Consider the following 25009-nt stretch of genomic DNA (forward strand, 5'->3'; position numbering starts at 1 on the left):
CTTGCGGATATTACGCCATTGTTCTTTAACAGCGTTTTGAAAATCATCCGTGCAGGGAAAAACCTGCGATGTTTTGCGCCGTCTCTTTGTCCCATAAGCTGCCAAGGCAGCAGGTGGACACGGTTCATCCTGCAAGCGCAGCGTATGCTTAATAGAAGCAACCATTTCATCCATGAGTGCAAGCTCTTCAGACGAGCCAGGGGGAGAATCATCCACCCCTTCAACCTCAGCCTCCACCTCGGACCCCACAAGATCCAGGGAGGAACGGGACCCTGATAAGGAGACCCCGGCCACACCAGCCCCTGCACCATCACCCTCTGAACCAGAGGAAATTGAATCTCTGGACCTTTTTGTGGATTGAGCAGCCACCAGCATTTGCACCTGTGCTGCCAGATTAGCCACAATCGCAGCCAAATCCCCCCCTGGGGGGGGAAACAGCAGTCCCCCGACTACCCATCAATGTGGTAGGAAATTTGCCCTCCTGGGAATCCATTGCCCAAAAATTATTGCTGGCCAAGAAGGGGTTAACTGCCCCTTTAACAAGCGCAGCGAGCGCAGCCCACCGCACACACACACAGCACAATTGAGACCCCCACAGGGAAGACACAGAACCCAGGCAATGGATAAAGGAAGATCAGAAGGTAAAAACCTGAAGGAGACCTCGCTGTAGCTGCCGCCGCGATCGTGCACACCAGGAAAGAGGAAGTGATGCAATCAGGGCGCTCTGTGAAAGCCTATGGAAGGCTACAAGAAAATGGCCGCCCGCAGTTAAAACATGCGGCTGGGCGAGTGCAGGCAAAATGGCGCCGTTTGGCGCCGAAACCGCCGCTCCCCCACTACAGTGATGCATTAACACCACCCATGCAAAAAAACATGGCGGATCGCCGTAGCGATCGCTGTAAAGTGCCCCAACATGGTCAAAAGCATGTCCCACAGCACACAGCCTTCACACATACACAGGCTGACACAGACAGTGCAGCCCAGCCCCCCCCTCCTTATGCCCACAGCATGCAGCCAGAGAGACAGGGAGAAACAAATCCACAGTGTGAACACAGGCAGGGTAACACAGTCCCAGACTGACAGCCCCCCCAAAACAGACAGGTCCCCACATAAATACACTTACCTCCACGGATGGCGTGGGGAACCCGCACAGGCGAACAAACCGCTGCACACAAGGCAAGGAGAGTCGCATCCAGGACGCAGCACAATGGTGGGTTAAGAAACCGCACAGCGTCCAGTGAGGTAGCCACCTCACCAAGCATCCCTGCACCGAACAGGGATGGGTCGTTCACTGCGCCAGGAGCGATACCTGACTGAACGCTCGATGGCAGGCTGGGAAGCCACCGACCCACAACCTGCGACCAGGGGGATCAGCCCGAGACCCAGCCCGCACGAATCCTCTTCATCAGAAGAACTAACGCTGAAAAAATAACAGCTAAGTAAAGCAAGAGAGAAAACTCAAACAAAAAATCAAAAAAGAAGAAAGAGTCTGGGGCACAAAGCCCCAGAACAGAGAGAGCCAGCCACTCCTGACAAGCTAGACATTGAAACTGGAGTATGGATACAGGAAGTAGGAGGGTATTGACTGAGGGGACCACCCCCTGGGGGTGGGATGTGTTAAAACTTTTATATTAACATATTCTGTTGCCTAGCTACTCCTTCGGAGCAAAGTCTAATACCCCATTGTGACAAATATGAAGAGGGCGGCGACTGTCGGAGGACGCAAAAGAAAAGTTTTTTGAGTCTGGTATCTATTTTGTACCCTAGACATCCTTGGGCCAGTAGATCTGCTGATTTTATACAAATCAACATATCTTCCAGACACGGGATCAACTTTAGGCCTAGTAGGTACAAGAGGCCTACTACCTTGGCCAAGATTTTTGTAAAGATCCCTGGACTTGTTGCCAAGCAAAAAGGAGAAGCTCTGAACTGCCAACGTGCAGTACCCTCTTCTGTTACTATGACGAATCCGAGAAATGCTTGATGTTTTCAATAAATTGGAACATGTAGGTAAGCATCTCTTAAATCCAACATTGTCATAAAGACATTTTGGTACAGATTTTATCTGACCGTATAAATGTTCTCCCTGGAGAACTTTTGTTCTATTTTTGAGGGATAGGTCATTATTATATTCGGTACCAGTTGTGAGATCAACTCCAAATGGTACCCTTCCCGATGAAGAGAGTAGGGACTGGCAGAGATGTTTTCCCATTGGGAAAAGTGGGTCAGTCTGCCCCCTACTCTGACGCTGGCGTCAGTTAGATTCTTTGGACTTAGGTCCAGGTTTAAGGAACAACAATTTGTCTCCTTGTTTTCCTTTTTCAGGACCACCTTTCCTGGCCCTAAATGGCCTTTTTTGATTCTTGCCTTGGAAGTTTCGAAAGGAATATCTTCCTGAATTGTCCTTTTTCTTAATGGGAAACCTTTTCCCCTTTTCTGCAGATCTGGACAAGGTATCATCTAGTCCTGAACCGAACAGTAATGAACCTTCAAAGGGTAGAGCACAGAGTCTTACTTTGGAGTTTACATCACCATCCCAAGCTTTGACCCAGAGCGCCCTTCTGGCAGAATTTATTAATGCTGCTGTTTTAGCAGATGCTACTAATGACTCCACAGTAGGATGCAGCTTTACTAATCATGGCCAGGGAATCTATCAGGTCTTGTGATCCTGCCATATTGCGGACACATTTTGAAAGTTCCTTGAGCCAAAAGTCTGTATTCCTGGCCATACAGGTATCAGCTAAGGCTATAGTTGTATTATATGCATTAGAATCCCAGGCTTTACTTAATACGGATTCAATCCTGCGATCCATAGGATCTGTAATATGCCCGGCATTTTCAAGTCTGTTCCTTTTGATAATTGTGCCAGGGGAGCATCAATTTTAGAATTTTTTGTGAATACTTCCAATTCTTGAGGCTCAGAGGGAAACCTTTTCCAGTTTTTTGGTCTGGATAAGGCATGTGTAGGCAATTTCCATTCGTGGTGTATTATGTCTTTTAATGACTGGTGAATGGGAATGGTTCTGTACTGGGCTTTTCCCAAGCCTTTGTACACTTTGTCTTTGCAGGAAGACTCCTTTGTAGGGGTAGGGATTCCTTCAGTGTCATATCACTTTAAGAAGACCTTGCATATATTCCAAGGAAAAAAGATTTTTTGTCTTTTTCCCCTTCATTGTTACTTTCAGAGTCCTTATCTGAACTTGAAGGGTCTCTTAAATAACTAGAACCTTCTTCTGGATCCTCTTGTTCCCTAACTTGGGTTGAGGGAATGGATAGAGAATCTGCCCAGAGGGATGGGGGTCATTTTGACCACCCACAGTCTTGGGAGGAAACATTATCTACTTCCTCTGCTGGGTTTTGAGGGATAGCTGCTGTAGCCTAAAATGACTGAACAGCAGCTGCCATTTCCTCCTTCATAGATTTAAGAAAATCTTTCATTAGGTCCTGCCCCGCTAACTTATTAATACAAGTAGTGCATAAGGGCTTTGTGTAAGACTTAGACAATCTAACCCCGCATTCCCCACATTTTTTAGCTGAGGATAGGGGTCTGGCAGGGGCTTCCTGTGCCGGTGGCGTACCCGTTCCTGGCGCCACCTGCGTTGCCGCTTTCTCCCCTGTAAGGATTGCGGCCGCTTGTGTCTCTTTCTGGGGCTTCCGCCCTCTCGGAGTCGGAGAGTCAGCCATGGTTGTACTGAGCTCACACAGACCCGGCGTCTCCTCCACGCTGGGTCTCTTCCGGGAATCAGCCGCTCCGCCCCTTCCGCCGGAACTTCCTGTCTCCATAGCGAGGCTTGGGGCTCACCGCTGGTGGGAAATTCGAAAATCCTTACCGCCCAGCGTAGCGAATGGAGGAGACTTCCTGCAGAGACAAGCAGGACTTCAGGTATGAGGGACCTTCACCATAAGGCAAACCGCACTACCTGGTATGCTTGGCGACCTGAAAGTTCCTTTTCCAAGGACACAGCTAGGGAGGAACCAGCTTATTAGGCAGACCGAAGCTGCCTTCCAGGGGTACCGTTTTGGCCAGCTATTTGCCTCAGGTTAGTAAAAAAAAAAAAAAAACGTTCCGATGTGAGGTTGGAAACACAACTGAACTGAAGCTAAGGATGGGTGGACCCTTTTAAACAGCTGCAAATTAGTTGTGTTTCCTGTGAGGCGGAGCCACAATCTCTCAAATGTAGGCCGTCCTGGAAGGATGAAAGGAGAAAAAACACTTTTTTGCAGAAAAAATAAAAATCACGGGATACCCCTCCCCATGTGCACCGCTGGGGCACCAAAGGAATTAGCGCACCCGTGGAGCTGTATACAGCAGAGGAAGGAAAGAGTACTCCCAGAGACTCACTACCAGAGTTGGAGAGCGCCAAAACACTGCTAGGAAATGCAGACCTGACACTAGAGGCTCCCGCAGCCCAGCACCGCATCAGACTACAAGAAAATGGCCAACGTAAACTCTATAAGAAAACCAAAAACCGCCGAAGCTGGGAATACAGAATCCACTGTAATATTGAGACACCACACGGGACCCTGGAACCCAGGGAAGCACACAGACCAAAGCTGTCCCAAAAGCAGTGTAGGTGTGAGGGGTGGGAAAAGTAAAGTAAGTAGCCTCAAGAGATGCAAAGATGATATAAATCCTTATACAAAAATTGCACCTGTATTTGCAGCCCTCTCTCCTCTACAGCCTTCAGAATTTATATAGCTTGTCTGAGCTATCAGGAAGCAGTGGACAGGAAACTGAGATTACACTCTGCAGGTCTCTGAGAACAGATTGGAGGGAGGGTACACATCCCCTTTCACACAGCAACAGAGCCGTCACCTTTTTACCTCTAGTGTCAGGAAAACTTGTAAGAAGGGACTCAGGCAAATAGCAAAAGAATGAAGCAGCAGACAGAAATTAGACTTCTGCTTTGGATTGAGATAAGTACACACTATAGAGAAGTACGCTTTGTTCATATGTCAGAGGTTTACAACCACTTTAATGTAGACATTTACATTTGGCATCACTACTGACCTGCAATAGTATGTGCATAAAGCCTGCTGCCAAAGGTGAAAACATGCAATTCATACAGCTTAGCAATCTTCTCCAAAAACTCTTTACAATGAGGACGCAGGCGGGTGTGCAGCATTGGTTCTCCTCTTCCTAACTGGAAATGAAAAATGCCCTGTAAAACAACAAAAACCTTCATTAAAACAGGATGTATTGCACACATAGTAAATTCCCTTTGAATTTAATTTGCGAAAGGTGTTGTAAAGGCAGAAGGCTTTTTTTTTATCTTAATGCATTTTATGCATTAAGATAAAAAGACTTCCGTGTGTGGCAGCCCCCCTCATACTTACCTGAGCCACATCTGTCCAGCGATGTTCACAAGTCCCTCAGCCGCCCAGGACTCTTCCTCCAGATTGGTTGAGACAGCAGTGGCTCCATTGACTCCCATGGCTGTCAGAGTCAGTTAGCCAATAAGGAGAGAGAGGGGGAGGGCCAAAATGGCAGCTCCGTGTCTGAATGGACACACAGAGCTACAGCTCAGCTCAGGTGCACCTATAGCATGCTGCTTGCTGTGGGGGCACTAAACAGGAGGGAGCGGCCAGGAGCAGCAAAGAGGGATCCGAGAAGAGGAGGATCCGGGCCACTCTGTGCAAAACCACTTCACAGGGCAGGTAATAAACATGTTTGTTTTGTTTTTAAACAAGACTTTACAATAATTATAAGAGCAGCAGCGCAAGGCAATCAAACAGCTTCCTTCATTTTCAAAGCCCAATACTAAACTTCGATTTAAAAATGTATATTTCTAGTCAAGTACTTGCTCTTAATTAAAAAAAATGGATTTTTGTAAAATCTTACCGTAAAATCCTTTTCTCTTAAGCTCATTGACAGACGCAGTCCTCTTGATTAATATCAAATCGGGTTATACTGCCCTCTACAGGAGTAGGACACTAGGCAGAAGGAAAACGTTCTGGCCACACCTTAGGGGCAGTCCCAGAGGGTATATCCTCTCTCTCCCTGCTACAGGATGTCAGTTATGTCACAAAGCAGTGTCAGAGAATTTAACCCATCCCAACTCAAAAGTAGAGGGGCGGTTACTGCGTCTGTCAATGAGCTTAAGAGAAAAGGATTTTACGGTAAGATTTTACAAAAATCCATTTTTCTCTGTCGCTCATTGACAGACGCAGTCCTCTTGATTAATATCAAATCGGGACGTCCCAAAGCAGTGCCACAAATGAGGGGTGGGACAACAGAAATCAAAATTTAAATCCAGAAGGCCCAACCGGTGCCGACTAGAAGTCTTAAAGGCTCATCAAACCAAAGGATGAGACTCAACTGAAAATCCAACAGAAAAAAACCCTAGAGGTAGACCAACGGTCTCTTCAAATTGCGGCCTGCAGAACCTTGCGGCCAAAAGAGGCATCCGCCGATGCCATCACATCAACTTTATAAAATTTTGTAAAGGTATGAACCGACGACCAGGTAGCCGCCTTGCAAACCTGGACCACTGACGCCTGATGGCGGAAGGCCCAGGAAGCACCTAGCGCCCGAGTGGAGTGCACCTTAACAGGGAACGGAGGATTCCGACCCTTAATAGAATAAGCCTGTACCACCGTCTGTCTGATCCATTTGGAGATAGTCGCGGCAGATGCAGGCAACCCCTTTTTGGGGCCATCCGTGATCACAAAAAGTGAATCCGTTTTACGAAACGAGTCCGTAGTTTTCAGGTATACCCTGATTGCCCGAACCACATCCAAGGAATGTAACGCACACTCCCGAGGATGACTGGGCTTAGGACATAGGGAAGGCAATACAATGTCCTCATTCAGATGAAACTCTGAAACCACTTTAGGAAGGAAGGATGGATTCGGACGAAGAACCACCTTATCCCTATGAACCACCAGATATGGGGAACGACAAGATAATGCGGCCAGTTCTGACACCCTGCGTGCAGAAGTAATGGCCACCAAGAAGGCCACCTTCTGGGATAAAGTAAGCAAGGGAATCTCCCTGATATTTTCAAAGGGAGGTTTCTGAAGAACCGACAACACTAAATTAAGATCCCAGGGCGGTAAGGGCGCGCGCACTGGCGGAGCCAGGTGCCGCACCCCTGAATGAAATTCCGCACCAAGGAATGATTAGCCAAAGGTTTCTGAAAGAAGATTGCTAACGTTGAAACCTGACCCTTGATAGTACTCAAGGCCAGCTTCTGCTCAACTCCTTGTTGCAGAAAAGCCAAGATTCGGGTCACCGAATAGGCCCGTGGAGGAAATCCAAAGGATTCACACCACGCAATGTAAGACTTCCATGTGCGATGATAGACTTTTCTAGAAGTCGCTTTCCTTGCTTTAATTAAAGTAGGAATAACTGAAGTTGACAATCCCTTGTCCTTCAGCACCTGAGCCTCAATAGCCAGTCTGTTAAAGCCAGCGATTGTAAAGCAGGATGGAAGATCGGTCTCTGAGACCGCAGATCCTCCCTGAGAGGAAGTCTCTAGGGAGCGTCCGCGACCAGCCTGACGAAGTCGGCGTACTCGGGTTGACGAGGTCAGTCCGGAACTACCAGGATAACTGGAATTCCTTCCACCTCTATCCTGCGAAGAAGCTTCAGCAGCAACTTGAGAGGAGGGAAGACATACAGTAGCTGATACTGTCCCCACGGGGCGACCATCGCGTCTGCTGTGTTCGTTCGCGGATCTCGGGAGCGGGTTACAAAACTCTGCGCCTTCCTGTTGAGCCGAGCTGCCAACAGATCCACCTCCAGGGTACCCCAATGAAGGCACCGCTGGTGAAATATCTCTGGATGAAAAGGCCATATCCCTTGATCCAGAATCCAACGGCTGACATAATCTGTCTGCCGATTTTCCACCCCCGGAGTGCATACTGCGGGGAGAGCCGGAACAAACCGTTCCGCCCAATGAAGAATGCTGGCCACCTCTATGGCCGCCAGGGCACTCTTGGTGCCCCCTTGGTGATTGACATAAGCCACGGCCGAGGCCTTGTCCAACTGAATCCAAACCGGGTTGCCCTGAAGCTACTCGGTCCAGAAAATCAGACAAAGTCTGATCGCTCTCAGTTCCAATACATTTATCGATAACCTGGATTCTGTCGGAAGAAATGACTTCTCCTGGCTGAGCATCGGAGACCGAAGCTACCAGACCAGAGACTCTCTGGTCCGCTCGCTCAACCGGATCCGATTGTCCCGAGAATCGGGATTCCGATTCCATCTGAAAAGAATCTCCTTTTGTGATCTTTTGCAAAAGTGAAGAAAACGTTCTGCTCAAGGAGCGGGAACTGCCGCTCCCTGTTGCATCAAGTCTATTACTGCTCCCCGCAAAGCTTTTAAGCGATCCGGGGATAGTCGAATGTTGGAAGGGAAGAATCACACCAGTAGAAGTGATCGAAACTTGATCTTGTATCCCGACCGCATGACCTCGCAAACCCCTTTGTCCGGGATTCTGGAAAGCCATGGATCCGGAAACCGGTGAAGACGTCCCCCCACCCCAGAGATGGTGGGGGCGCACCTTCAGGCTGTCTTATCTTCAGGTTTGGCTGAGTTGGGCTTTTGTTTTCCCGACCAGCGCCCTCTGAAACACCCTGCAGGGGCTTTGAAGGACTTCCCCTTATCGCCCGCCCCAGCGGAGCGAACAAACTTTTTATGAGCGGAAAAGGAAGGTCCTCGCCTGTTACGAGGTCCTTTACCTTTAGCTGTCTGTGGTAAAAAAGTGCTCTTACCCCCAGTGAGATCCTTTATAATCTCATCCAAGGTGGCCCCAAACAGGCGATCCCCCTGAAAGGGAAGATTAGCCAAAGTCTTTTTGGAACCTTGATCAGCCGACCAGCACTTTAACCATAACACGCGTCTGAGGACCACTGCTGAAACAGATGCACGCCCTAGAAAGGGAGTGGCGTCCAGAGCGGCGTCACAGATGAACTGTAGCCCTTGTATAATCTGCTCCAGCAAATCTGATACTGCCGGGGGGATACTTCTCCCCTTTATGTCACGGCGTAACAATTTGTTCCTTTCTGTCAAATGTTTGTGAAACTAAACCAATGGCAATCACTGGCCTAAATGTTGACCCTATCAGGGAAAAAATGGAGCGGGATTCGGCTTCCACTTTATGATCCACCGGATCCTTAAAGGACGGAGCGTCCTACAACGGGATAACAGTGGCTTTATTTAGTCTGGAAATTGGTGGGTCCACCACTGGTGGTACCGTCCATTTCTTAAGGAGGGATTCCTCAAACGGATAGCGCCTAGCAATGCGTTTGGAAATAGCAGGGGTTCGTTTTGGATGATCCCATTCTTCCTTAATTAGGTTACCAAAACATTTGGGCAAGGGAAAAACCTTCGCCATTTTGGTAGGCTTGCTGGTACCAAAGGGAATTTCAGTGTCATCTACCTCTGCCGGTGTAACCTCAAGACTTAAGGTTTCCCAGACAGACATGACTAGTGCGTTCACTAACGCTTCTTCTTGCGCTATGGCGGAGGCAGAAACCTCCTCCTCACTGTCTGAGGAGACCGTACCCGAGACAGCAGCCCCAGCAGAGGGACCTGCAGCTGCAGTGACCAGCTCAGAATCCGTATCTGAAGTATCAGATGAATTAGGGGTAGGCGGGGGTCGCTTCCTTGACCCCGTCCCTGACAGGCTACCTCCACCCGCCGATACCAAAGACTCCAAAACTGCTGATAATGCATCAATCACAAGTGGGGTACTGGAGGGTCCTGCGGCCACCTCAAGGGGATCAGGTGGGGATACATGTGTGGCAGGGTCCATGATTATACAAGACACTTGCCAGCAAACAAAAAAATAATTTCAAAGAAAAAAACTTTTTTTTTTTTTTTTCTTTCTTAGTCCCCCAGCGCAACAACGCCCCTCAGTGTTACCTGCTTGGACCCCACAGAGAGAGAGAGAGACCCCAAGGCTCACCACCTGATGCACAGAAGTTTCTATCAACCTGCTCCCAGCACTGTCTGTTACAGACAGGAAGTCTTTGGCTTGCTTTCCCGGGTAAAGGAGGTGGCTCCGCCCCTTTACACGCCTTCCGGCGCCTCCCAATTACTCCTCGAGGTGTTTGGTCATCTCAAACATGGCCGCCCCCATGCTGGAGACACGAGGCTATGCCAAGATGGCGGACCTGCGGGAAAATGGCGGCGGCCTGTGGAGGATGGCAGCGGCTTGTGGCAAGATAGCAGCGGCCTGCGGGAGGTAGTCATCGGCCTGTGCGGCCTGCGGGAGGTGTACGGCCTGTGGGAGGATGGCGGCCTGCGGGAGGATGGCGGCCTGCGGATGGCAGTAGTCCAGGCACAGGCATCGGCCTGTATTGCACCTTATGTATCAGGTAAGATGCTATCACCCTCTAACATGGCCATCCTAACAGTAATGCCAGCCACTGACTTCAGTCATGGTCCCTTACAGTGCCCCTCATACAGTGACTTTCGATTGTCAGCTCCCAAACCAAGCCTTCTGGCTCCTATTCACTAAATCACCCTCAAGAGGGGGATCTGTGACACCTGTTATAGGATAGAGGGGGGATCCAGGATTATAAAGGCCCGGTCATCCCAGGGAGGGGCCCGCGTCCACCCACAAACCCCGACAGGGGGAGAGGGGGAACATCTTACTCACCATACCGGAACTGGCGGGCGCCACTCCTGACAGAACCCCTCTCCACCGAGGTGGAGGGGCTGTCGACCAATACGGACGCCGTGACTCAGTTTACAACTGGTCGTCGGCGACCAGGCGAGACGTTTAACTCGCAGGGTCAGTCCCCGTCCAGTGGGACTATGTCGCGGCCGACCCAGCGCGGAGCTAGGGCCTGCACGCGCTCGTAGGCTGACTGGGGTGACCACTGGATCTTAACATCCAGCCCGTCGCCCAGTTTCAGCATACTTGCTTGAAGATCTCACAGGAACAACTGGAGAAAAAAGCTGCCTAAAAAAAGTTTTTCTAAAAAAATCTTGCCAGGACCAAAGATCCCAGCAAGGAACTTAGGTCCTTACTCCTAACTAGACAGAAAAAAACTGACATCCTGTAGCAGGGAGAGAGAGGATATACCCTCTGGGACTGCCCCTAAGGTGTGGCCAGAACATTTTCCTTCTGCCTAGTGTCCTACTCCTGTAGAGGGCAGTATAACCCGATTTGATATTAATCAAGAGGACTGCGTCTGTCAATGAGCGACAGAGAAAGGTAACTTCTCTTGTTACCAGCATCCTCCAAACTCCTTTTCCTACATTTTTTCCCCTGGTCCAACTGTAGGCAAGAGCATAGCCACCTTATTACTTATTCACTCTAAAAACTGACTTTGGACTATGGGATGTGTACTGTGCATAGAGCAGTGCACATGCCTGCAACTAAGCTGCGCTGCTCGTTTTAAACAAACTGAAAAGGAGGAAGGAAAGGGGAAGGCTTGGATGCTCACAAGGAGGCAGGAAAACAAATAAACTTATCACAAATGATAAATTACAAGGCCACAAAGTAGTGGAAGTGTATGGATTAATTTTGAAAAAAAATTTATTTTTGTCTTACCCTCAAATCCTTTTCTCTGAAGTTCATTGACCGACGCAGTCTCTGATCTTCATATCAGTAGGGTTATCTGTAGAGTTATGCTGCCCCCTACAGGAGGACACTAAGCAGAAAAAGTTCTGGCTACACCTATGGGCAGTCCCAGAGGGTATACTCTCTCTATTCCTGCTATAGGGTGTCAGTTTTGTATCAAAGCCGTGTCAGAGAAAACTATACCAACCCAACTCAAAATAAATGGGCGGCTACTGCGTCCATCAATGAACTTCAGAGAAAAGGATTTTATGGTAAGATCTTACAAAAATCATGTTTTTTGTCTTACTGTAAAATCTTTTTCTCTGAAGTTCATTGACAGACGCAGCCACATCAGCTGAATAAGTTATGCTCCTCCCTGCAGGAGTAGTCTAGGCAGGAAAAAATGTACACACCCACGAGGCTGTCCCCACAGGCATAACCCACAGACACTCCGCTCAGGAAACCAGTTTAGTTGCAAGCAGTGAAGAAAAAAAACATCCCCAAAATAGATGGGCGGGTGCTGCGTTTGTCAATGGACTTCAGAGAAAGATTTTACGGCAAGATCTTACACAAACCTTGTTTTCTCCATCATCCATTGACAGACACAGCCTCATCGTCATCAGCTGAATAGAACATCCCAAAGCAGTGTAGGCATGAGGGGTGGGAAGAACGTAACCAGAAAGTAGCGTAAACGCCAAAGGCTTAACTTAGCCAACTGGGTAACATGAAGCTCAACAAGGTAAAAGACCCCCTAAGACAACAAAAAAACATTCTCTTATGAAACAGCAGACTGCAAAACCTTGCGGCCAAAAGATGCATCTGAAGACGCCAACAAATACACCTTGTAGAATTTTGTAAAAGTATGCACAGACGACCAAGTCGCTGCCTTACAAACTTGTACAACAGAGGCCTGATGGCGAAAAGCCCAAGAGGCACTCAGCGCTCTAGTAGAATGCGCTTTCACAGGGAAGGGAGGAACCTGACCCTTGAGTTCACAAGTCTGAACAACTGCCTGATTACATCTGGAAATGGTCGCAGAAGACACAGCCAAACTTTTGCGAGGACCGTTCCTAAGGACAAAGAGTCTGGCTTTCTAAAGGACTCAGTAACCGTCAGATAACCCCTTATCGCCCAAACCACATCCAAAGACTGCAAGGCAATTTCCTTAGGATGCTTCGGACATTAGGAAGGCAACACTGTCTTCACTAAGATGAAAATCTGACACCACCTTAGGGAGAAAGGACGGATTAGGTTGGAGGACCACTTTATACCTGTGGACCATCAAATAAGGCGGACAACAGGACAGAGCCACCAACTCAGATACTCTGTGAGCAGAAGTAGTAATAGCCACTATGAAGGCAACCTTCTGCGACAAGGAAAGCTGAGAAATCTCCCTAATATTCTCAAAAGGAGGCTTTTGAAGAACAGCCGACTCGTCCAGTGGAGCAGGCAAAGCTTGATCGCCCTCAACTCCAGAATATTTATCAGCAAGGAGGACTCATTTGATGCCCAAGTTCTCTGGGCACAGAGCTTCCCCAGCACTACACCCCAGCCTGACAGGCTGGCATCCGTGGTGATCGATGTCCAGAACAGAAGCAGGAAGAACTTGCCCGGACACAGAACAGGTGACTGCATCCACCAGGATAGAGCAGACTTCGCGAGATGGCTCAAACTAATCTACTGGTCCAATGACTGAGGATCCCTGTTCCATTTTGCCAGAATCTCTTTCTGCAGAGGTCTCGAGTAAGACTGAGCAAACGGGACTGCTTTGAAGGTTGATACCATCATGCCCAGGGCCCTCATGCAAGCCCGCACGGAGGACTGATTGATTTCCATCAGCAACCTGATCACCCTTTGCAACTTCTGAAGCTTTTCCAAGGGGAGAAAGACCATCGCCAGAGCAGAGTCGAGAGTCAGCCCCAGATAAGTGACCCGGACAGATGGCGTTAGAGCAGATTTCTTGAAATTGATCATCCACCTGAATTCTTGAAGGGTCTGAACTGTAATAGAGATGTTGGTCAACAGATCTGAATGAGAGTCTGCTCGCAACAGGAGATCGTCCAGATATCCCAAAATTGAGATTCCTCACCAACGTAACAAGGCCAGCACAGGGGCCAGGACCTTGGTAAACACTCTGGGAGCAGAGGCGAGACCAAAGGGTAACGTCACAAATTGAAAATGCTCCTCTACTACCGCAAAGCGGAGGAATCACTGATGTTCCTCGAATATAGGGACATGGAGATATGCATCTTTGACATCGATGGAGGCGGAAAATCCCAGATTCAAGGATGCCACCACTGACCGAATGGACTCCATTCTAAACTTCTGCAACCGCACAAAGCGGTTCAAAGCCTTGAGGTCCAGGATTGGATGCCTCTTGCCCTCTTTTCTGGGCACTGTGAACAGGTTTGAATAGAAACCTCAAGGGCGTTCCTGCGGAGGAACCGGCCCGATCACGCCTTGAGCCAGGGGATCCTACACAGCTTCCCAAAGATCTTACAAATGCTCTGGAGACAGGTGAAGATTTGACAAAAAACTGTCCCCCGGCCGGGACCAAGATTTGATTCTGTACCTGGAACAAATCAGTTTGTGAACCCATCTGTCTTGAACGAAGGAAGTCCAGGCTTCCTGAAAAAAGTGCAGACGCCCCCCCCCCCCCCCAAGAAACGGGTGAGGGCGCCCCTTCCTGCTGAAGAGGACTTGTCCGCAGCATCGGACTGACTGGCCTTGGACTTGCCCCTGTGCTCATTAGCCCCTTCAGAAGCTCTGGACGGCTTACATTTTTCTTGCGCCCCGGGGGCAGGAAAAAAACATCTGTGAGCAGTGAAAGGAGGACCCCGCTTAGTACGGGGTTGTTTTACCTTTGGAGGATTGAGGAAGAAGAGTACTGTTCCCGCCAGTCAGACCCTTGATCAACTCATTCAGTGAGTTGCCAAACTGTCTCCCAGAAAAGGGAGCTCTGTCAGGGCTTTCTTGGAAGCTTTGTCAGCTTACCAGCTCTTCCGCCAAACCATGCGCCGCAGTGCAATCCCCGCAGCCAGGGGAGCCACATCCAGGGACGCATCACACAGGAACATCAGGGCCTGGGCCATCTGGTCCAAAAGTTCCATCAGTTCTGGGGGAATCACGTCAGGGTCCCAAGTTCCCTTTCAGAACCGTAATCCACTCCATAACCGTCTGGGATACTAAAACAGATACAAATATCGGTTTCAAATTGGAACCCGCCAACACGTGAAGATGGCAGGAAAGGGATTCCACCCACCTGTCCACCGGATCCGTGAAAACCAGGGAATCTTCCACGGGCACAATAGTAGATTTACTAAACCTGGAAACAGCAGGGTGAACAACCTTTGGTGGCACTGTCCAACGGTTGGAGACCGTATCAGCAAAAGGATACTGGCGTTTAAAGTGTTTTGGCACCACTAGCATGTGCTTAACGCGGCGCCATAGATCATTCACAATATCGTGAAAAGTTTCAGGACAGGGAAAAAGACTTTTGGGTCTTGCGGAAGCCAAAAGCCACCTGCGTCCCTGTCGGAGTGGGCTCATCAGCCATTTTTCAAGTTTCCCTTACTAAAACAATCAGGGCTTCCACTTAAGCGCATTCCCAAGCTGCAGCTGAAGAAGACAGGTCCTCTTCACCATCTGACTGTGAGGACAGCGACCCTTCAGGTAGGGGGGCGTCTGTGGCGACCACATCAGCCTCTGAATCAGAGGACTCCACCATTGATTGAGAAGGCAGCAGCGGTTTCCGGCTAGTAACCTTTTTCATGACAAAATCAACTTGTGATGCCAGGCCTTCAAGGAGCTGCTGAAATCCCGGCCAGCGACTGTGATCCGGACTGTCCGGGAGTTGCTCAGAGAAGGTCTGAGGGTGAAATCCCAGCCTGGGACTCCATAATTAAAGTACAAAAAAATGGAGTACTGTCACTTTAAGAAGCGCCGATCGCCGCGGTCTGCAGAATCCCCCTTTAATATTCACTAACAGCAGAGTGTGTGGAGATATGCCCGCAAAGACTGCAGTACTGTACCATCTCCAAAGAGAACCGTCTAAACAGCCTCTGCAGCATGGAGAGAGACACAGGAAGTAATCTCGGCCTGCAGCAGGAAGAAGCATCACAGGAAGTGACCTCTGTATGGATGTAAAAAGGTCACGCTGCCAGTGCAGTATAAACTACACAAAAATGGTTGCCAATACATTTTAACAGGAAGCTCAGGGAAAATGGCTGCCCCATACAAGTCAATGGGGAAAATCTCTGCCTACACTTAAGATCGCGGCACCCACGGTGAGCCATGCGGCCAGGGACCCCATAATCACGGCCTCAAGGATCTACAACAACAAGACCCAGCAAGAGACGAGGTACTATTGCTACCCCCTTAGGACTCCATGCGCCCCAATTACATAGCCCCCCCCCCCCTGGGGACGGGAGAGGGAGACAGGGCATAAGGGCCAGGTACCTGACAGGCCAGGTGGATCTTTTAGGAGGCACAGGTCCGCATATCCCCAGGAGTGGGCCCACATCCCCCCAAGGCCACCAGGGACAAGGGGGGGGGGGGGGGGGTCACATTTACACACCATACCATGGACCGGGTAGGCTCCGCTCCGGGCAGACCTTCTCCCACCCGAAGTGGGGGTGCTGCCAGCAGAGGGGTACGCTGCGATTTAGGGCATTCCAGATAGTCACGTCCTGGCATCTGCTCGCAGGCTCGTCCGTATCCGGAAAGGGGCACCGTCGTGGCAAGGCCTAGTGCGGGACTATAACCTGCTCATGTTCGTAGGCCAGGCTGCTGGGACCATAAGGATCTAGATTATGCAGCCCGAAGCCCCAGCCGGCATTGCTTGCAGATCACCACGAGAATCCCCCTGAACACTTAACTAGCAAAGTGAGTAAAGAGAAATAAAAAAATGTTCTGAAAAGAATAAAAAAAAACTGAGACCCAAGTCCCAGCAGGAAACCTAGGTCCTGCTCCTTCTCTAGGCAGAAAAACTGGCTTGCTGAGCCAAGTGTGTGAGGGTCATAACTTTCGGGACAGCCCCGTGGGCGTGTACATGTAAATTTTTTCCTGCCTAGACTACTCCTGCAGGGAGGAGCATAACCCATTCAGCTGATGAAGTTGAGGCTGTGTCTGTCAATGGATGATAGAGAAAATTGGATTTCTCTATCGTTTATTGACAGACGCAGTCTCTGATCTTCATATCAGTAGGGACATCCCAAAGCAGTGCCATAAAAATGAGGGGTGGGAACAGCAGAAAAATAAGTCTCCAAGGCTCAACATAGCCAACCAGGCAACATAGGACTCATCAGAACAAGATGAGACCCACCTGAAAAAAACATTAAACACCCTCAAAGAAGGCTAAGAGCTCCCTCATTAGTAGCCTGCAAAACTTTTTTGGCCAAAAAAGCCATCTGAAGATGCCAGCACATCCACCTTTTAAAATGTTGTAAAGGTGTGAACAGACGGACCAGGTAGCCGCCTTGCAGACCTGAAGCATAGATGCCTGATGGCGAAAAGCCCAGGAAGCACTTATCACCTGAGCAGAATGCCCCTTTATAGGGAAAGGAGGAACCTGACCCTTAATTGAATAAGCCTGCACTACCGTCTGTCTGATCCATTTGGAAATAGTCGCAGCAGACGCAGGCCACCCTTTCTTAGGGCCATTAGCGAGTACAAAGAGCGAATCTCACTTCTGAAAAGACTCAGTAGTTGCCAAGTACACCCTGATTGCCTGAACCACATTCAGAGTATGCAGTGCAAATTCCTTAGGATGTTTCAGCTTGGGACACAAAGAGGGAAACACAATGTCCTCATTCAAATGAAAACTGGAAACCACCTTCGGAAGGAAGGACAGATCCGGACGAAGTCCCACTTTATCCCTGTGAGCCACCAGATAGGGAGAACGACAGGACAATGCCGCCAGTTCAGACACCCTGCACGCAGAAATAATAGCTACCAGTAAGGCCACTTTCTGGGATAAGGTAAGCAGGGAAATCTCCCGAATACTTTCAAAAGGAGGTTTCTGGAGAACCGACAGCACCAAATTAAAAGGTCCTAAGGTGGCAACAGAGGTTGCACTGGAGATACCAACTACCAGGTGTCGCACCCCCTGGATAAAGTTACGCACCAGGGAATGGGTGGCTAAAGGCCTTTGGAAGAAAATTGCCAAGGCCGAGACCTGTCCATTGATAGTACTCAAAGCCAACCTTTGAAGGAAGGCCAAGAGCCACCGAGTAAAAGCGATATACCCAATATACGCTTTCCGCGTACGATGATAGATCTTCCTAGAAGTGGCTTTCCACGCTTTAAGCAAAGTGGGGATTGGTGAAGCAGACAACCCCGTCTTTCAGCACCTGGCTTTCAACAGCCAAGCCGCCAAAGCCAGCGACCGTACAGCAGGATGGAAGATTGGCCCTTGAGACAACAGATCCTCCCTGAGAGGAAGTCTCCAATGAGCGTCCGCAACTAGCCTGACTAGGCCGGCGTACCAAGCTCGACTAGGCCAGTCCGAAGCCACAAGAATGAACGGAATCTCTTCCGCCTCGATCCTGCAAAGAAGTCTTGGCAGCAACTTGAGAGGAGGGAAGGCAAACATCAGCTGATACTGACCCCAAGGCGTCACCAGCACATCTGCGGCATCTGCCAGAGGGTCCGGGAGCGGGCCACAAACCTCTGCACTTTCCTGTGGATTAGAGGCGCCAACAGATCTACATCTGGAGTGCCCCAATGAAGGCACAACTGCTGGAACAGCTCCGGATGGAGAGACCATTCTCCTGCATCCAAGGCCTGTCGACTGAGGTAATCCAACTGACAATTTTCCACTCCTAGAATCTGAACAGCGGAGAGAGCTGGAACAAAGCGCTCCGCCCATCGAAGGATGCCTGCTACCTCCAAGGCCGCAAGGGCACTTTTGGTGCCCCCTTGTTGATTGACATAAGCCACGACCGTGGCATTGTCTGACTGAATGCGCACTGGCCAATCCTGCAGGTGCTCGGTCCAGTGGACTAGGCAAAGCCTGATCACTCTCAGCTCGACTCTTCCAGAGACAAGACTCCTTGATCAGAATAGCAGGAAGAGAGAGGGTATACCCCCTGAGATCGCCCATAGTCGTTGCCAGAACTTTTTTCTGCCTAGTGTCCTCCTCCTGTAGGGGGCAGCATAACCCTACTGATATGAAGATCAGAGACTGCGTCGGTCAATGAATGATAGAGAAAAAGGGATATAGTTTAGTGTCACTTCAACGAAACAAACTGAAGTTAGTTACAATACACAGCCGTTTCAGATTTAGTCTGCTCCAATTTTAGGGCCCTTTCACGCGAGCACCTCCGTTAAATGGAATCTGCTTGCTCAGCGAGGGATCGCTCTGCTGATCCCCGCTGAGCAAGCGGATGACAGGTCTGTCTCCACTCACTGTCCAGAGTGGAGAATGACTCAGTCCCGCTCTCTCCTATGGGAAAATTGGGTGAAGAAAGACTGCTTGTCTGTTTTCATCCGATCATATCCTATCTGTTCTGCCATACAGATTGAAAATAGGACTACCATCCTTCTGGATTTTGCAGACCGGATCAGATTGGATAGCGGTGGATGTCCGCGAACATACCAACGCAGACATCCGCCGCTCAATAGGAGAAACTGGAGGGTCCGATCAGGTCCGCCTGAAAAACCTGACAGGCAGACCTGATCTGACAGCCTGTGTGAAAGGGCCCTTAGTAGGTTCCCCCCAAAGCTTTTAGCAACAGCGCCTCGGTAATTAAACTAGTATTGAACCTTAAAGCAAACATTATATTGCAGCTTCCCACTTTTAGATGTGATGGCTGCATTTGTTTCTTTTTCAGGTTTACTTTTTAATATTTTCATCTGGTGATCTGGCCAGTAAGTCTATTGTTTTTCAAAAGAACAAGCTCTCTTTCAGATGTATCAGTTTGCAGGGATGAGACAAACATTTTAACACTAGTGATGTGCTTACAATGATCAGCTCTTATTTATTCATGTAAAACCTTTATCCCAATAGGAAAAACAAAACTGTTGCTGTAAACTATTTGTAAAATGTGAGCTAGAGTTTTGCTTCAGTATGTTAGTGCATCTAAATCTGCTAGTAAATCTAAGACTCCCCTCCCCCATACTAACAATGCTTCTGTCTGTTGTGTTTTCTGTGCTCATTCATCCAGAGTGTAGACATGCTAATACAGGAGGGTGTGTTAAAGACCACATCACCAGGTGAAAACCAAGGGGAAAAGGCCTAAAAAAAGGGAAACTGGTGCAACCACCACATATGACTGGTAAGCTGCAATATTACATTTTTTGTTTTGGGTTTAATACCGTTTTAACTTCGTTGCAAACTGCCAGATTGTGGCAGCATGTTACCATACAGAGCAGAAGTCTCTCAGAATGGGTGTTTAAACTCCCATTTTGAGAATCTGTAGAGGCTTCTCAGCGGATAATGTTAAGAGCTGCCAATAAACCCGGTTGGTTCATAACATGTTACACCCTTAATATAGGTGTAAAATGTTACGAAAGGTGAACTTATTCTTTCAAGCAAAACTCCAGGAATCATTTGTATGGCATACTTACATTGGTCAAGCTTGGCACAATGTAAGTATGCATATCTCATACCCGATGGGCTGCTGGGAAAGCAGGAAATCCCTGTAGTAGTTTAAACTACTAGAAGTGATAACTGCAGTCTTCTGAGCGGCTTACCCTCTGCACACTGAGTACAGGGGGTTGTTTGGTCGACTCTGCTACCATTAATGGAATGCCATACATTTTTTCCAATGAGGTATTCTTTGATTGGACGAGTAGGTGTGGTAGTGTCATGATTTCCACCTTGTGGGTAAATTTTATAACATAAAAGAACTTGTTTAACAACTTGACGACTGTTGTGTATATATAAAAACAGTAGCCTGTCATCAAGGGGTTCATTATAAGAACAAAACTGCAGCTATGATCTTGGGTATTTTTTTGCTTTGTTTTTTAATACAGCCAGCAATCAGCTGTCTTGTAAAAGGAATACATTTTACAGTACCAAGAAGCACAATTTTTGCTTGATCAGCTACTTTGGAAGGCAGGGGAAACATTGGGGGGGGGGGGGGGGTACTCTTTATGATGTCTCCATAAAGCGTACACCTGTCGCTGCCCAAAGCCATAATGCAAATGCAAACGTGCGCATAGGACCCACACGCATATGTAAAAGAGAAATTGCACCACACGCGAGGTATCACCGCAAACATCGCAGTGAGAGCAATAATTCTAGAGCAGTGTATCTCAACTCCGGTCCTCAGGGCACACTAACGGGCAAGGTTAGCAAGAAAATACATCACAGGTGATATAATTTGCTGCTCAGTGATTGCAGTATTCTAGTCTGCATCTCCCCAAGGTAATACTTAAAATCTGGCCTGTTAGTGTGCCCTGAGGACCGGAGTTGAGAAACTATAAGAGACGCTCAGCTGGACCCAAACAGTCGTTTGTGCGCATGCCCAGGCACACGGAAGGAATGTGCGTATGTGCATGTGCGTACGCAACGTGCACACGTAATTGGCGCCAAACGCCCTATTTATACTGAGCGGTGACAGGAGCATATTGCTGAGTGGTCTTTCAGCTTGTTCCCGTTTACCTGTGCCCTGACCTGCTTCTGGATTACCTGTTATACCGACCCGGCTTGCCCTTGACTCTCCTTTGGATTCCTGCCTGCCTACCTGTGACCTCGGCTTGTGTCTGACCCTGCTTTTGCCTTATGCTTTTGTACCTCACTGCCAGACTGTGTACCGACTTTGGCTTGTATCCTGACTCCGCTCCTGTCTCACGTTCCTGTACCCGTGCTGTCCGGATGTTGACGACTCCTTGGCTTGTGTTCCGGCTTCGCTCCTGCCTTCTCATCCAGCATCACCGAGTTCCAGTTCCAGGTGTTCATCCGGTGATCCATAGCCATCAGTCTTCTGTCAAGACACCACCTGCTATACCAGCCCTCGTGCCACTCTGTGTCCTACACCGCCTGTCATCTCTACCAGGGGTGTTGGACAGGAGGTGCAAGAGAAGCCCTCTACAGCTTGGTCTCCACCAGGTACGCGATAGTACCACTCAGCCAGATGTCGGAGACCGAGAGAGGGGCTGCACCTCTAGAGACATTATGCCAGCAACGTGCCTCGCTTACCCAAGCAGTCAAATCCCTGCAAGAGGGCTACTTCCAGTTAGAGGGTCGCATCCAATTCATGGCCTCCACCCCAGCAACCCCTGCACATGGGTCCTCCTTGCGCGAACGGGCCCTATCTGCACCTGCAGTGGTTTTGCCACCACCAGAACCTCGGGTACCTGCTCCAGAACGATTTTTGGGTGACCGGCACAAATTCCGGGCTTTCAGGAATTCTTGGGAGCTGTACTTTGCCCTGCAACCACAGACTCTCTCACTTGAATCCACCAAGGTGGGGTTCGTAATCTCTCTACTTCTCGGAGAGCCGCAATCCTGGGCCCACCATCTCCTGGAACAAAATAGTACAGCCCTGAACACCATCTCATCGTTCTTTGAAGCAATGGCACAGCTTTATGACGATCCCCAGCGATCTGTTACAGCCGAAGCAACTCTACATACACTACAACAAGGCCGCCGCCCTGCTGAAGACTATGTCGCAGAATTCCGTAGATGGGCATCTGATACAGGCTGGAATGATGCAGCCTTACGGCATCAATTCCGTCTCGGGCTATCGGAGGGCCTTAAGGACGAACTTGCCAGAGTAGGTACGCCTGATTCCCTTGACGACCTTATTAGTCTTGCTATCCAGCTTGATCGCAGGCTCAGGGAGAGGAGAGTGGAAAGAGCCAGAAGTTCTAGACCTACCTGGATGTTGCCTCAAGTTCCGTCACCTCCAGCCTTTCATCCACCTGTCATTTCCCCCACAGCCGCCGGGGTGGAACCCATGCAACTAGGACTCTTACGCTCTCCACTGACCACTGAGGAGAGATTACGAAGACGCCGGAAGAACCTATGCCTCTATTGTGGGGAAGCAGGACATTACCTTCAGACCTGCCCTGTGCGGCCTAGTAAGTCTCAGTTTGCCTTCCCTTCTTACCTCGCTAACCGTTCTAGGAGAGATCTATCCACTCACATTACTCTACCTCTCTCACTACAGATTCTCGGAAAGAACAGCCAAGTCCCAGTCATTATTGACTCCGGCGCTTGCAGCTGCTTCATGGACAGTGACTTTGCTCAGCGTCATCAAATCCCTCTGCAAGCAAAGACCCGCTCGTTATCCATCCACCTTGCTGACGGATCCAATCTCAAGTCCGGACCTATAACCCAAGAAACCTGCCCACTACTGGCTATATCTAGTAACGGCCACCGAGAATACTTGTGTTTGGACATTATCCCATCTCCTCTGTTCCCGGTCATTCTGGGCATCCCATAGTTACAAGCACACAACCCTCAGATAAACTGGAAGTCAGGAGAAGTGGCATTTCCATCTACCTATTGTCAACAAAACTGCTTCCAGCCCAGTCCTGCGAAACCTGCATCACTTCTGGGTCTACAACCTGATCTCTCTGCATCCCAGCTTGTGCCCTCAGCTTACCATGAGTTCTTGGAGGTCTTCGATAAACAGAAAGCAGACATCCTGCCACCTCATCGGCCGTATGACTGCCCAATTGAACTTTTACCAGGTGCTGAGATACAGTTTGGGCGTATCTTCCCCCTCTCTGAACTGGAACTCGAACTCGAAGCATTACCCCTTTACATTGACGGAAATCTGAAAAAAAGGCTTCATCCGGCCCTCTACGTCTCCTGCAGGGGCTGGTATCCTCTTTGTCGAAAAGAAAGATCATTCCCTACGCCCCTGTGTTGATTATCGGGAGTTGAACAAAATCACTGTCAAAAACAGATATCCTCTGCCCTTAGTTCCTGGACTTTTTCAATGTTTCAGGGCAGCCACGGTATTCACAAAACTTGACCTACGAGGAGCATACAATCTAGTACGGATCCGCGAGGGCGACGAGTGTAGACCGCCTTTCGCACAAGATTTGGCCACTTTGAGTACCTTGTCATGCCCTTTGGATTGTGCAATGCTCCAGCCACCTTTCAGCATTTTGTGAATAATATTTTCAGAGACTTTCTTGATCTGTTTATGATTGTCTACCTTGACGACATTGTTATTTTTTCAGGTTCCATCGAATTGCACAGTGAACATGTCAAAAAGGTTCTCGGCCACCTAAGAGACCATGGGTTGTACGCGAAGGCCGAGAAATGAGAGTTCGAAAGGGAATCAATCCCAATTCTTGGGACTTGTCATTTCCACTTCTGGGATCTCCATGGACCCCCAGAAAGTTAAAATCGATCCTCGAATGGCCCACTCCCACAGACAGGAAGAGCAGGCAGAGGTTTATTGGATTTGCTAACTTCTACCGCAAGTTTATCAAAAATTTCTCTGCCATTATCCTTCCAGTCACCCAGCTAACGAGGCAAGGTACCCGCTTCCAATGGACACCGGCAGCACAAGCTGCGTTTGATCAGTTGAAGATCCTATTCACCACAGCACCTATTCTACGACACCCAAATCCTGCATTGCCCTATGTTCTTGAGGTAGATGCCTCCGAAAATGCCGTAGGTGCCATCCTGTCACAGCGTTTAGGTACGAAATCTCTTCTTCACCCTGTTGCCTTCTTTTCCAGGAAACTCAGTCCAGCAGAAAGAAACTACGATGTAGGGGACCGGGAACTGCTGGCTATAAAGACAGCCTTGGAAGAATGGCGCTACCTATTAAAAGGGGCATCTCACCCTATCCTGATCTTTACCGATCACAAAAATCTGGAGTACCTCAGAACTGCTAAGGAGACTAAAACCACGTTAAGCCAGATGGGCACTGTTCTTTTCTCACTTTACTTTTCACATCACCTACAGACCAGGCTCCAAGAATGGCAAACCTGATGCGCTATCCCGCATGTACCCAGAGGACGAAGAATGTCGCCAAGTAGACAAAATCCTGCGGGCCCAAAGTTTCCTACTTTTGCAAACGGATCTGATAACCCAGCTGAAGCAGGCATCCATAAGGGATGTTCTACCATCAGGTATGTGCCTTCAGGAACAAGAGGGACTGTTTTTCTTTAACCGAAACGCATTTGTACCTCGTGCCGAGGTCCTCGGCCTGTGCCATGATCATCCCTTGGCAGGGCACTTTGGGATATCCAAGAAAATCGACCTGGTACAACGTTCCTTTTGGTGGCCTGGTCTGAGGTCCGACTGCCGGAATTATGTCAGAACCTGTGGAATCTACATCTGGAACAAGAATGACAAGACCAAAGCCTGGGGTCTACTAAGGCCCTTGCCGATTCCCAAGAGGGCTTGGGAGATGATTAATATGGATTTTATCGTCGAGCTCCCTCCTTCTGAAGGATTCACGACCATCTTTGTGGTGGTCGACAGATTAACGAAGATAGCCCATTTTATCCCTATGTCGGGAACCCCCTCAGCAATGGAAACTGCCCATACTTTCATCAAGGAAGTGATTCGGCTC

The 25009-nt window shown here is 49.0% G+C and overlaps 1 protein-coding gene across 1 annotated transcript in view; it reads right to left on the bottom strand.

Moving 5' to 3' along the window:
• Window positions 1-25009, bottom strand: part of CTDP1 (CTD phosphatase subunit 1) — a 289118-nt gene that overhangs the window by 201373 nt on the left and 62736 nt on the right. Inside the window, exon 5 of the mRNA XM_082258480.1 lies at window positions 5012-5162. Within this exon, the coding sequence (XP_082114606.1) occupies window positions 5012-5162 (151 nt within the window). The remainder of the gene's footprint in view (window positions 1-5011; window positions 5163-25009) is intronic.

Source organism: Pelophylax lessonae (genome assembly GCF_965119305.1).
Source record: "Pelophylax lessonae genome assembly, chromosome: 5".
Lineage (NCBI taxonomy): Eukaryota > Metazoa > Chordata > Amphibia > Anura > Ranidae > Pelophylax > Pelophylax lessonae.